Consider the following 14653-nt stretch of genomic DNA (forward strand, 5'->3'; position numbering starts at 1 on the left):
GTAACTCCAGAACAAACAGTCTGGCCACATTAGACATTACAGAAATGATTCTCGCAAGAACATTTTGTTTACGTGTGCAATAAACGAAATGTTAGCACCAATGTAATGGGAAGTTTTGAGACTGTTCAGGCTAGCCTAATCAATCAAGTACAAAATAACAGAAATCAAACCTAGTGCTAGAGGCAGAGATACTCTGGTACCAAACCATACCACAACTAAAAATGCATTTAACAATTTACTTTAAGTCTACTGCCCAAATTAAGCACGTCTCCTGTCAGATAAGGCACAAAGAAGTCTTTAACATAACAAATGGCACATAAAGCAGTTGGAAGTCAACCAGTTCACAATGACAAAATAAGACTACTTACCAGAGGTGGTGCTGTGGATTTAGTCTAGCAGTTGAAATTGATTTAAGCTTGCTGTCAGACTTCGGGGCAAGATCACGCACGATTCCTGGGCAGAGAAAACCATAGTAAAAAAATCTGAAGGGGTGAGGAATAATGGGACTCCCATTGAAAATAAATGACAACTATGATTACGGAACAGCTTCTACCTCCAGACAATAAGACTGCTAAATAGCAAAGCTGCAGTTCCTTTAGCAAATCACCGTAACGGCTACATGGACTACAGTTTTCATTGTATTTGACATATTGCACTACTTGGACATTAAGTATTGCATACACCCTGGACACTTAGCAGCTCTATTTATACTGAGTTTTGTCTGAATTCTTATTTAATTTCTATTGCACTATTATTATGTAACCTTAATTTGTAACTTTAATTTTGTGATTGTTTTGCATTTGATAAATAAACTTGGATCGATGGATGCATTGATGGATGGATTGATGGATGAATGGATTGATGGATGGATGGACTGATGGATTGATGGATGCATGTCGTAATGGTGACAGGCTGGACATTTCAGCTTCCCAGCTAGCTATTTTTATGTCATTTTCTCTATACGCTTCTTTTACCCAATTGATCATTTTATGCTTTGAAATTCACCTGGAAAAGATTTACTACTTATAGTGCTCTCCAACTTCCTCTTTTCCAAAGACATCTGAAACTTCTAACTAATTTTTTGTTCTGTTTTAATAATTTAAACGTTAGGAGGCAGTAAGAGCTAATTAATAAATAACTCAACAGAATCATATACAGTAAAGGAACAAGTAATAGGTTTATACCATGCTGAAAAGAGAAGAAAGAAAACACAACATTCCCATCGTGGAGCCTTCTTCAGCCTTCTTCACACCTGAAGAAGGCTCCACGGCCGAAACATGTGTTTTCTTTCTTCTCTTTTCAGCACAAAATAAACCTATTACTTGTTCCTTTGCAGCCTACGCATGCTGACACAGCAACCCACCTAAACTACTTATACTGTATAAATGCAGTATAAAATATCCAAGTTCCACAACTCAGGAGGCTTAACAGATATAGACAGAGGTCCGTATGATGTTTGGACTCCTCCTCTGCCGCCTCTACATCCAGACATTCCTTTCAGTTTCCTGATCTTACCTTTTCTGTTCTTAAGGAACTGTTTGTGCTAAACATTAAGAAAAACTCACAAATAACCCAGGAACTTTAAGATGCCAATAAAAAAATGGCTTGGAGGCAATTTGCTCATCTTTTTCAGGATTTTAATGTTCTGAACTTTTATCATCTGAATGACTCATGAAATAAATAGACAGTAGAGTTAAAGTTCACAACCTTTTAATCTTAAATAGGATTTAACAATTATAACAATATGGGCATAAAATGTGGATTTCTGCTAATCAAGGGACAATGATAGTGATGATACTTTGATACTACAAAAATGAGAAATTGTGTAATAAATCAACCTCTCAATTTAAGACTTATTTACATTAGCTCAGGTACGGAGTATAGTATTAATGTCTTTGCATCGTATATTAAACATCTTATGTTAAACATAAATACAATACCAATTTCTCAGAATTTAGCATAAGGGTTTAAGTTTTATGACTAGCGTTGGTATAAGGAACTGCAGCAACTGTAGCACTAGGTGAGAGAACCAGCTTTCATTTTGGATACTTAATGGATACTCTATGAATTGGCTAAATTCCTCTGCTCTCCTCCCCACTGATAGCTGATGTGTGGTGAGCGTTCTGGCGCACTATGGCTGCCGTCGCATCATCCAGGTGGATGCTGCACATTGGTGGTGGTGGAGGGGAGTCCCAATTACCTGTAAAGCGCTTTGAGTGGAGTGTCCAGAAAAAGCGCTATATAAGTGTAAGCAATTATTATTATTATTATTAATGAATAGTTAGCAAATGTCAAGAAGTACTTTTAGTTAGGTCATTTTTTGCAAGCCCGCAGGGAAATTTAGCAAAGACAGTAAGGCTATCCCAGCTAAACAATGCCATGGGATCTCTAAAGATGACTATACAGGAACTTGGTTTAATGTTTCACCCAAAGGATAGAGCCTCCTACCTATAGTATCGTGTCCCATGTTAGCATACCAAAGCATTCTTATAACAGTTCTGCTACATGACTTTTTATTACTCACACAATGGTTTACTTAGCTATTCAAATAATCATCTTTTATTTTAACAATGGAACATTGGAAATATTCTTCAAAACCCTAGTAGTGGAGTGCTAATGATACTGTGGTTGCATTAACAGTCAGTGAGACAAAAATAACAATACATCTAACCTCATCTGATAGGAGTATGCAAGAATAAACAGTTTATTGAAAGCAGAGAAGGCACCTAGAATGCTTTAAAAAACATTCTTCAATTTTTCATTGTTTTCTAAGAAACATATTAACATGATGTGAAACTTTAGATTCTGGTTTTAGATTTCAACATTATAGCACGACATGCAGAAGAAAGTGAGACATATAAATGTGAACTGAGCTACAGTAGGTACCTTACAAAACCACTGAAATGTAGTTTTTCCCTCAGAGATGTGACAGAAGAAAGACGAGATGATAAGATGTCTTTAGTTACCCTGAGGTGATATTTACAATGAATAGAATGTTATACAAATTAATCTGACGCCCTTTTTAATAAAGTTTATCAGATTGAAATCATTGTATGTCATTGTCAGTCAGTATACTTCTAAGTTTACATTCAAAGTTCTTAGTTACAGAACAAACACTAACATAGTCATGCAACACTATGAACTCATTCTGTCATTTCTAGCATTGTTTTCATGATCAATTATAACTGACACCTCTCCAGTGAAAGAACCTCCATATGAAAGAGATGGTCAGGTTTCAAACTTTAAAAGTGGGTTTATGCTAACAGTGGGTTTCTTTTGTGGGTCCCTTCTTAATCCTTCAAGATTTGTTCTTTTCACCAACACCATTCCACTCTTTCTGTTACAAATAAGATCACTAAGCCTCTGCTAACCCATATATTTCCGATAAAGAGCTTGAAACCACACTGCAAACTGTTTCACTACAACATTTATGTCATAAATATATGAGAATCTTGGAATGGGATAGAATTAGTCTGTACAAATATATTTTTAAATTAAACCAATTTACAGTTAATCTTTTGTCTGCATTAATATGGATACAGTAACTACCAATGTTACCTAAATTGGAATCATGGTGCAATATAGCCAAATAAGCTGTGATGAAACAAGGAAGGACAACTAATAGTTGTAGTCCCAATAACATTCCATAAACAACAATATTACACTGATGTAGACTAAGGGTTTCGTATTAGAACTATTCCAGTTATAATCATAATCATAAAATATTCGAAAAGTGCACTTTTATTTGATTTAATTGTAAAAATAAACAACTATGTACCCATGCAATTTCTTTGTACCAAGGTTATTTCTGAGCATAAACACTTACAAAGATCCACTTACTGAACTTTGGACTAAAAAGTGTATCTGTGTTACAAAAGCACATATTTAAACACACATTGTCTATTTTATCTGAGGCAAAAACATGGCAAGGCTTTCTTGGATATATATCAATAGCACTGCGGCGTGTTTGTATTTGCTGCAAATTCACCTCATGAAAATGGATGACAATAGATGGTACAGGTTAGAGGCAGAAAACAGAAATGAGCCTTTCTTTGTACAGTAAGTAGTTTCCATACCCTGAAGAGATGTGTATATACAGGGATTAGGTGACCACAGTACTGGAGTCTATTACCATTCAGGAATTTAGAGCTTGGATAAAAATCTTTCCTGTTCAAGTCTTGTGTCCCTAGAACTCTAATTACAGGAAACTTCATACCTGCATTTACCTTTTTCCCCCGAAATAGAACACGGCCAAAATAAATTAGTACTATTTTTAGGAAACTTATGTAAAATGCGGCATAGCCTGGAAAGACATTATTAAGAATCAAGCTACTCTTAAAATAAATTTAAATTATTGTAGGTGTTGGGAACATACTGCCAAGTCAATGCTATAGATGCAGCGTATTAGCTATCATTCAAAAGAAGGCCTGTGTGGTTTTTCTTCTCTCATGCCCTTGCAATCTTTTTATGAACTGTTACACCAACTAGGCTCAACTGTTGCCTTTATGTTGTTTACTCTTGGCAATGAGATGCTGAAATTACTAAATGTTGACTTTTAAAAACCTATCTGGTTTAAAACCACAGCCTAAATCTCATCCTGTGTAAATCCTTCTTGCCTGCACAACTATCAAGTAATACTTAAGCGTTGAGAAACATCTGTTAAATATCGCGTAAAGCCAGTATGGTCTGAAAAATTGTTTTGCTATGGTAAAGTTATCCTTTGGTGCTTCCCAGAGACAAATATTATAACAGCTGTTTTATTGCAACACAAAACTTGGTAAATATTTTTTTCATGTAATACATAGCTTTCATTTCCTGGGGGGGCAAAATTAACTATACAGTGCCAAAGCTGCACACTGAAGCAGGAAAGCTCTGCTAAAGCACTTAACTATTTAGGTTCTTCAGATGCCATTCAGATTGACTTTCATATTTTACTCTCTACAGCAAACTGCTCTTACAGGTCTCCATGGAATTTTTCTGCTATTTATCTGAACTGTCTACATTCATTAGAAAAATATACAGAAAATATACTAATGCCAAACAGATCCCTTTAAATCTCCTTGTGTTTTAAGACAAATTATATTGTTTTTAAATACGTTTTAAAGAATACCTTCTCATAAGTCTTCAGCAAACAAGCATCTTTCTTCAAAATGAACTTGGTACATTTAGTGCTCATTTACAAAAGGAGAAAGTGTTTCAATCATTTACTTTACCTCACTTGTCATCAACATTGTACAGTTATGTCAATCTGTGTGACAGTGAATAAAATAACATTTTTTTCTTGGTTGAGAAAGACGAATGTCCTTTTAAAGGAAGTCTAACACCTCTAGCTCTAGGAACACAGGCAAACCTGTGGCGGAGCGGTGGCTCTGTGGCTAAGGAACTGCACCTGCGGCTAGAAGGTTGCCGGTTCACATCCCGCAGCCGGCAGAGGAATCCTACTCCGTTGGGCTCCTGAGCAAGGCCCTTAACCCCAACTGCTCCAGGGGCGCTGTACAATGGCAGACCCTGCGCTCTGACCTCTGTGTGTCTGTGTGTCTCATGGAGAGCAAGCTGGGGTAGCCTGGAATTAACCTCTACTTGTTAATTTACAGTTTGTCAAACACTGTGAGAAAAAGTTCTAAAAGTTCTCAAAACGGAGTGACCAGTTAGGACAATACAGGATGTTGATTATGGATCATACTTTTCTAAGGGAATGGATTAATATCAAAATGCTTTAAATGACATTTCAAAACTACAGCCTCAAACCCCAAGTGATGACTTTCACCAAGATACTGTTGCACCAAGTAAAACAAACCTGTTTGAATACTGGGTTTGTGTTTTTGGAAATGGCAGTAACTCACCAGTGAGAAGGCTGAAGAAGTGCTTGCAGCGATTGCTGTCCCGAATGAGCATGGTGTAGGCTGTCCCGCTGTCCTCAAACTCCATGTGAATACTCTGGGAGCCCAGGCCTACTTCCAGGTAGGACAATTCTGAGAGCTTATGGCTCTCGCGCTTCCGAAGCCATTCAGACGGTTGACCTCTGCCAAGAAAACAAAAACATATGCTGGAACAGGAGTATAACCTGCAATTATGTACTATTACTTTTCAACTGCTCAGATGTATTTTTATAGTAAACCCAATAAAAAAAAACTTTAATGAATTAGTACAATGTTAATTTGTAAATTAATTCTGACATTGAGCATACATGTATTATATTAACTGAGAATATTATATACAACATTTCTTTAAAATCAACAAGTCACACAACTGTAATGGATAACAGGCTGTGAGCTTTATTTCACAGTCAAACTGTTCAGTTAGAGTTATATTTCGAAGAATAATTTGAATTTCAAATTAGTTATCCTTAAATGGGAAACAGTTAATCTTAAAAAATAATTATATATTAATAATTATAATTAAAAACAGAATACCTTCATTTTTGATTGGTTCTCTGATGATAATTACCCTAACACATCTCAGTCCAGTACAATGTCTCAATGCTAGGGCAACCAAATAAGTACAGCACAAATTAATTGAACCATTACAAAATATGATGTATTTGAGGTATCATGTAGTTAGTATGGAGGTTAACTGATGTCATAAAATGTAAACCTCTACCTTTAACTGTAAAACTTTATATTTTTATAAAGTGGGACTTTAAACTCCTACACAGACTTGCCGACTGGTATCAAAATAATTTTAAGAAAATTAATATTATAAGAAAAAGAAGAAATCTAAAAGAGGAAAAGAGGGTTTAGTACACAGGTGCCTTGTGTAATTTTCTATGAGGAAAAGTTAAAATGATAATACTATACTGATAAAGACACCTTTTAATATTACAGCATGACATTAAGCTACTTCCTCAATCATCAGAATTTTTATTCTAAGAAGTGGAAAAAAATATTTTCTGGAAAAAAAAAGAACTAAGAAAAAACAAGAACGTCATATGTTCATTATGAGATATTCTCTAGTGCTTATGACAAAGACAAAAGAGTAGACAAAAGTAATTAAACATAATTTTAGTTATGTATTTTATATTAGAACTCCCACACATCACACAGATCTGCAAACCTACATTTTCAAGTAATGAAATCACATTAGCACATACAGAAATTATCATACTTGATATTTGAATTTTTTTAGATGAAAGAGTTTTACAAAATATAGTGTGAATGCAATAAAAGCTTTTCTATATAACATATAAGTGTTATTTCCAATCAATAACAAATAAATGAATCCTGAAAAAAGTGGTTTATTGGTCTATATTTTAAAAACCCAAGGTGATATTCAATACAGGAAGGTTGCTTACTTACAGTGTTTCTGATACGATTTCCAAAATGTAAATCCAACGGTCTGACACCACTAAGAGTGAAGAAAACTCTCCTGGGTCTCCATATTTCACTGTTGACATCTTAAAAGCACAGACAAGACTTGATCAGATGTGACTGTGAGAAATACATTACAAACAGAAATAAGCTTAGGCTAACATGTCCAAAAACCATTGGCAATGTCAGTACATAAAGGTAAGATTGCATTATTTGAAGAAGTCACATACTGAATTAGCATGTTTTTATTCATTTTGGATTTTTATTAAAGTTTTACAACTACAAAAACCACGGTACTGTAATTTATAACAAATGTTTGAAAAGTTAGAAATGCAGAAATGTCAATCCAAAATAAACTGTCTCTATAGTCAACTCTCTATTATCTGTTATAATGGACAATTAAAATATAATTTGAAGTAGCCAGTCAGATTTGTTTAATGAACTAGTTTTCCCTATTCTGTTTTATGTCTGTAGCACTCTTAGAAATAGGTTAACATTTAAAGGGATTCTATCTTGCAGCTCTATATAAACAATTTTTCAACACAGGTAAATAATTAATAATAATAATTGCTTACGCTTATATAGCGCTTTTCTGGACACTCCACTCAAAGCGCTTTACAGGTAATGGGGACTCCCCTCTACCACCACCAATGTGCAGCATCCACCTGGATGATGCGACGGCAGCCATAGTGTGCCAGAACGCTCACCACACATCAGCTATCAGTGGGGAGGAGAGCAGAGTAATGAAGCCAATTCATAGAGGGGGATTGTTAGGAGGCCATGATTGATAAAGGCCAATGGGAAATTTGGCCAGGGCGCCGGGGTTACACCCCTAGTCTTTTCGAGAAACGCCTTGGGAATTTTAATGACCACAGAGATTCAGGACCTCGGTTTTACGTCTCATCAAAAGGATGGCGCCTGTTTACAGTATAGTGTCCCTGTCACTACACTGGGGCATTAGGACCCACATGAGCCGTAGGGTGAGCACCCCCTGCTGGCCCCACTAACACCTCTTCCAGCAGCAACCTTAGTTATTCCCAGGAGGTCTCTCATCCAGGGGTACTGACCAGGCTCACACCTGCTTAGCTTCAGTGGGTTGCCAGTTGTGAATTGCAGGGTGATATGGCTACTGGCATAAAGGTTGTACTGTGATCACGTTGTACTGTACGATTAAATCTTCTCCCTCTTTCTCCATTTCACTTTCTCTTGGCTCAGTGGTCTATCCATGGACAAGTTTTACAATGTGTTCCTCAGAAAACAGGTTCAAATTAACTGCTATCTAACCACTACTCAATATTTTCAGTATTTATATCTCTTTCCACTTGCTATACAATGTCTGCTATTCTATCCTGAAATTTCTTATTTTTCCAAGTTATTCTTAGTGCATTCATAGATTTTTCACCATTATCTGGTCAGTGTAACTTACTGTACTTCAATCCATATTCTAGGCACTTTATAAATCATCCAAAACTGTCAGCTTTAGCTGTATGTCATTACAGAAGTATGTCATTAGCATACTTCTGTAACAGTACAGATCAATAACAGATCTCCTCTTTATGCACAAAATCACACCCTGGTCCATAGGGTACAGTACAAAAATTAAATCTGGTGACAAGTAATTTGCAAAAATATTACTATATTCTGATTTGAGGAAAGTTTTGTGTCAATGAAAAGGAGTATTATCCAGCAGCAGTACAGCCTTTTCTGTCAAGCCTTGATCAAAGCTGCGGAACAAACTTCTTGTCAAACTCTTTAAAAACTCAGACAATTGAATTTATAGTGTCTGTGGCCGGAAGATGTTGTCTAACTCTTAAATTTTCTTGCCTTGAGAAAACACTGGAGCTCCTCAGAGTTCTCCTCAAACACCTCAACATCAAAGAAAAGCTTGAGTCGGTGATCCACAGTCTGGAAGTCTGCAACGAGCAGGTTGTACTGGGCTGAAAAACACACACTGCTTGTGATTAGCAGCACAACGGCCATTACTTAATGAATCTTAACAGAATAAATACCTTAGCAAAGTGTGATTTAAGTAATGGCAGAATGAATGTGATTAATCAAAATTTCTAAAAAGCTGAAGAACACTGTGAAGTTACTGTAGCTGCCCCATTCCACTTTACAGCTTATATTTAATACAAATTGGCAGTTATCGCTTATTCCTGAACAGATTTAAAGAGACACTACAGACTCCTTAGTATAATGCCAATGCATTCTAATTCAGATCTGTTATTGTTTTGAAAAGCACCCCTATTTAGGATACACAGTATACATTCTGTTCCAGTGGGCATCAAAGCTCAAGAACTGTAAGAATCCATGCCAAACAACTGTGTTTTCTATTGGCACATCATGTGATCCTGGGTGTATTCACAAATTAGTCAATGTATTAGTCAATGCTCCCTTGGAAACACAAAGATGACATCATAACCATCATCAATCTCATTCAGAAACCAGAGCACGCCTGCCACCCTCAAAACACAGTCATATTTCTAAATTATATCTTTAAAATGTCAGAAATAATGTCACCAAAAAAGGATAGATTTATAGTCTGTAAATTGCAGTACATATAGAATGAGAAAAGACGTTTTCATTTTCAGATGCATTCAACACTCACATTTATCTGCATTTCTAGATGTATTGTATCTTAAATACAAATATTTTTATCGGCTGTGGGTTAATACTTTATCGTTCACCGATAATGCCACCTCATTGCCATGATTATTTTTAATAGCAAACTGGTTTTGTGAAAATTTAGAAAAGTCAATAGCATGGTTAATAGTATTGTTTCCCACAGTTGTAAACAGGCCAGGCGAGCTGCCTAGCCAAAAATTAGCATTACTTGGCCAAACAAATGTGACAAAATGTACACAAGAATCCAAACTGAAATACTGTTTTGTTGCAATACAGCTCAATGTCATTTGCAACTCAGCAGCTGCAATGGTACGTAATTACATTGCAAGCAAGTCTTACTCACAGTCTTATGCCATGGTCAGAAAATCTCATGCATGTCCACCAAGTCTACGTTGACTAAAAAAACTAATGTAAAATTTTGAAATTGTTGTAGAGACCCACAATTCTGTTAATTAACCAATGTGTTTCTGTATGTGACAAAAAGAAACCATCATTACAAATAGTAATGTACAATTATTGACAGAAAATCACACATTAGGGTTTTGGATCCTTGTGAGCTAAATTAGTAATCGAGTAGAAAAAAAATATTTCCTTGCAGCTGAGTCATCAGGTCACATACAAATACTGTAGTTTAGTCCAGTTATAATAATAAGATATCTAGTTAGTTCAAAAGCTAGTACAGTAATCTAGCTGTTAGATAGCTATAATAGGGGGTGGTTACCACCTGGCCTAAACTTGTTTTTTTTTTTGCAGGAAACCCTGAACAGAAGAAGGCTGCTGGAGTGCCAAATGACGAATCTTTACTTATCCCCTACTGAATACAACCATTCTAGTGTCATATGTCATCAGACAAAGGGCATTCAGTAGCCAGAACCACACCTCAGATCAGGCTTTCTGTAAGAGTCAACCACAAAATTGCACTTACTATTTAACTGACAGAAAAATGCACATAACGTTAATGATTCACATGCAAATACAATGTCTTAACCATTTGCAGTGAATAAAGAAACAACACAAAATGAAAAAAGAGAGTCTTCAGAACTTCAGAACACTTTGCTGAGCTGTCTGTAAATTACCTATTATTATACTAAGTCTGTACACTGAAAGTGATTGGGATCTTCAAACTGCTCAGCTCAGCTTTCTGGCTTTTTCTGTTGCTTGTAACTATAATCTTGACTTTTTGTAGTGGGACTTTTTAAGACTAATTTCTTGATCATAATGGAAGAGCTGGCTTTCTTACAAGAATGTTTTCAATCCTTGTGCACATTCTGGCATATTTGTAACAAAAGAATTGTAAAACTAATCTCTGTTGATATTTTTATACATTTTAAAGTTTGCCAAATACTGCTTTCAGCGACTAAACTTGCAAGCATCATCATACTGAAAAAAGATGGTGAAAGTTTTCTAGGTCCTTGTGGCTACTTGTTATTTCTTTCTCCCTGTGTTTATGATGAAGCAGAAAAAAATTATTGACATCATCATCTTGATTCTACGATCAATCTTTCGGGAATTAAGGCTAATTTGAAATAACACTCTTCTGGTGCCTAGCTCCTTTTGTTTATTTAAAAAATCTATAAATTATTAATTCATTCCTTTGTTTGTTAAATTTTTAAATAATTAATTCACCAATCCACCAGCTCTCATAGTATTATTAATTTATTTGTCTATCACTTCTAACCAAAGTGACTTATATTTATAATAGTGTACAGCAGTGTATAGTATATAAGATTAATGGGCCATTCAGAGTGAAGTACCTTGCTCAATGGTACAGTATAACAGCAGAGACTTACACCCACAACCCTTTAGTTAGTTTAAAGACTTAAGCACTACTGCACCCTGCTGCTTCAAGCCAACCACCCCAGAGCTTACCAGGACTTGACTGCTCTGTGTGTTCTGCCTGAGACTGAAGTTCCTTTGGTGGGCTGTAGCAAAAGCTCCCAGTCAGATCCTCGACATTAGCAATTACTTTTCCTGCTAGCCCATTGGAAAAAGAGCTGTCCTTGCACGTCACGGTGTTCCCATCTGTGGTGTGGAAACTGGCTGGTTGTTGGCGTTTCATGTCTCCCCAGCTCTCTCCTTCTCCTTCGGTCTCCTCTCCAATATAAAATGTTCCACTTTTAGCACTGTAAAAGCTGTCCACTGCAGAATCTAACTGTGCAGATTGCTCCTTTACTTGTACCTTTCCATTTTCAGTCCTTGCTTTATCTGATGCTACTGTACTGCAGACACTACTATAGCCAATGGGACAGTTTGTATGCATTTGTGACTCCTAAAAAGGGAGATGAGCAGCAGGTTAATTTACAATATGGTGTGCAGCCTGAATGCAATGTCAAGCCTCATTGTCTGATTCAACATTAATCACAACTCTTTTTTACACTTATTATATATACTCATAAAACTCAAATATTTATGTATTTAATATTTTCTAATACTCAGTACTTACTAGATTAAACGATCATTATGGTATATGAATAATGTTTAGTTTTCACAGTCATAACAGAAATTATACCACTGCTAAGATGTACTTTGTTATTCATAAGTAATTTCATTAATAAGCACCTCATTTTAATAACATACTTTATAATAATAATATACACAATTTTATGGTGTATATCTAGCTTCTCATGGGGTCAAGCTATTCTGAGAAACAAACATGAAAATAGTTATTGTGTAGAACCTTCCATTTGTTATTTTTAGAGGTTTTCTAGTTATTACATATTACAGTACTGTAAAATCACTGTGTGAAATTTACACACAACAAAGCAGAACACAAATATCTGGAACAGACTGCTAATCAAAGACAAAGGTTTGGCAATCAACAAAAAAAAACAAACAGAATTCTAACCCTAGAACAAATAGGAATCAGAAATTTTTAAATAGTAATGTAAACAATATAAAAGTAATTTATGATTCAGGGAATATATATATATTTAGCAAAACCTCTTTAAACATGAAACATTTTCCTTCTTGAATGCTGGATGGAGAATATGACTCCCTAAAAAGTGCTGACCCATACATAATCTTGTGGTCATTTGATATGTTTTGAACTTTATAAACTCACAAAGATTACAATATCAGACTGATACCCCAAACCCAGCGATGGAAAGGACTGACCTCTATATCTATGTGAGCACTGCTATCAACAAAGGTGATCTGCAGAATGCTGAAATTCTCCTCGGACTGAGATTGGACAGGTGTGCTTGTATATTGCTCTGACTGGCCAGGAAGCTGCACCACATGATCACTGTTGCATTCTGGGCAGATAAGAGCATTTGCAGCAGCATCTGTGATGGAAAACAAGAGAATAAAACTTCCATGGTGAATATTAAGATAGGACAGATGAATAAAAAACAAGCATAAAGCTGAATTGTAGATAAGACCTACCGTAGCATCACATACTGAGAGAAGGAAGAGGAAATTAATGGAAAAAAGTAATCAACCCTGCTCATTCACCAACGTACTGGTAACCTTTTCCATTTACAAACATATGACTAAGCTAAATATGCTGAAATGTTTAATGATTTCAATGATATAAATAGTAAGTGTTTACAGAATGAACTGTCTCATAAACATTCCAGATTGAGTCACTGAAGATGAAATTACATGAAATGAAATTAAATGCATGTTCAGACCATCACAATGATTTTGATGTTTCAGAACAATAACCAAATTATTTGAATTTTGAAAAAACTTAAAATGGAAACTAATTTCAGTTTTGACAGAACATGTAGCAGTGTCAAATGCTAGTCAGTTTGACTTCTTTCTCAATAAAAACAATCTGAAGAAGGCTTCACAGCTGAAATATTGTGTTTTCTCTCGTCTCTTTTCAGCATGGAATAAACCATTACCTGTTCCTTTGCAGACACCACATGCTAATGCAGCTACGCACCTGAACATCTTTAAGATGCACTTGTCTGGATTTTCATCATGCAAAATCCATCCTTATTGCTATTTTTGGTACAAAGCATCTTCATACTAATTTAAAACAATCACAAAACTAATATTGAAATCCACTTAGTCATGAATCACTTATAACAGTATTAATGGTTAAACAAACTTTTGAAAATTATTTAATTATCTATTTAAACCCCAAAGCCAAAGAGGAAATGCAGAAGCACCTAATGAACAAAACAGATTACATACACTCTTTGAAGAGATATACTGTGCATTAATGTATTGTACAGTGTTTTAGTGAATGAAAGAGAAGGAAAAATTGAGAAATACAGCAACTATGTTCCAAGTGGCCAAGGTAGTAATGGAGGCTAAGTACAACAGTTATGATCCTTTGTAGCATGTAGCTATTCTAACCAAATACACAAACAAAAATAGCAGACCATATCCAAGAGCATAAGAAAAAAATCAGAGGAAAGTGTTATTGTGAGCTTTGTATGTTTATTCTCATATAGCGGTGTCAAATTAGAAATCGTTCTTCAAGAACACTTTTAGCTCAAGGAAAGCAGAAACATTTAATATTTTAAGATTAAATCTTAATCATATTCTCACTATAATTAAAACTATTTTTTTATACAGAACAGTAATGAGAAGGTAATTTGTTAACATTTTAAGGGTGCACTTGCTAAAAGGGGAAAAATTACAAAAGAAACCAATGTTTTTGGACTGCATAACAGAAAATAAAAATGACACATTCTTTGCCAAATATTAAAATGATCCAAAAAGCTACTGTTAAACTTCAAAAAAGGGACTGTATGCCACCTGAGCAA

The 14653-nt window shown here is 35.3% G+C and overlaps 1 protein-coding gene across 1 annotated transcript in view; it reads right to left on the minus strand.

The window, feature by feature from the left end:
* Positions 1-14653, minus strand: part of stk11ip (serine/threonine kinase 11 interacting protein) — a 49918-nt gene that overhangs the window by 6170 nt on the left and 29095 nt on the right. Inside the window, exons 18-23 of the mRNA XM_088607393.1 lie at positions 13047-13216; positions 11802-12201; positions 9132-9244; positions 7296-7393; positions 5844-6022; positions 369-453 (exon numbers count right to left, since the gene is read on the minus strand). Of these exons, the coding sequence (XP_088463519.1) occupies positions 369-453; positions 5844-6022; positions 7296-7393; positions 9132-9244; positions 11802-12201; positions 13047-13216 (1045 nt within the window). The remainder of the gene's footprint in view (positions 1-368; positions 454-5843; positions 6023-7295; positions 7394-9131; positions 9245-11801; positions 12202-13046; positions 13217-14653) is intronic.

The sequence above is a fragment of the Lepisosteus platostomus genome, chromosome 14, assembly GCF_059453375.1.
Source record: "Lepisosteus platostomus isolate fLepPlt1 chromosome 14, fLepPlt1.hap1, whole genome shotgun sequence".
Classification (NCBI taxonomy): domain Eukaryota; kingdom Metazoa; phylum Chordata; class Actinopteri; order Semionotiformes; family Lepisosteidae; genus Lepisosteus; species Lepisosteus platostomus.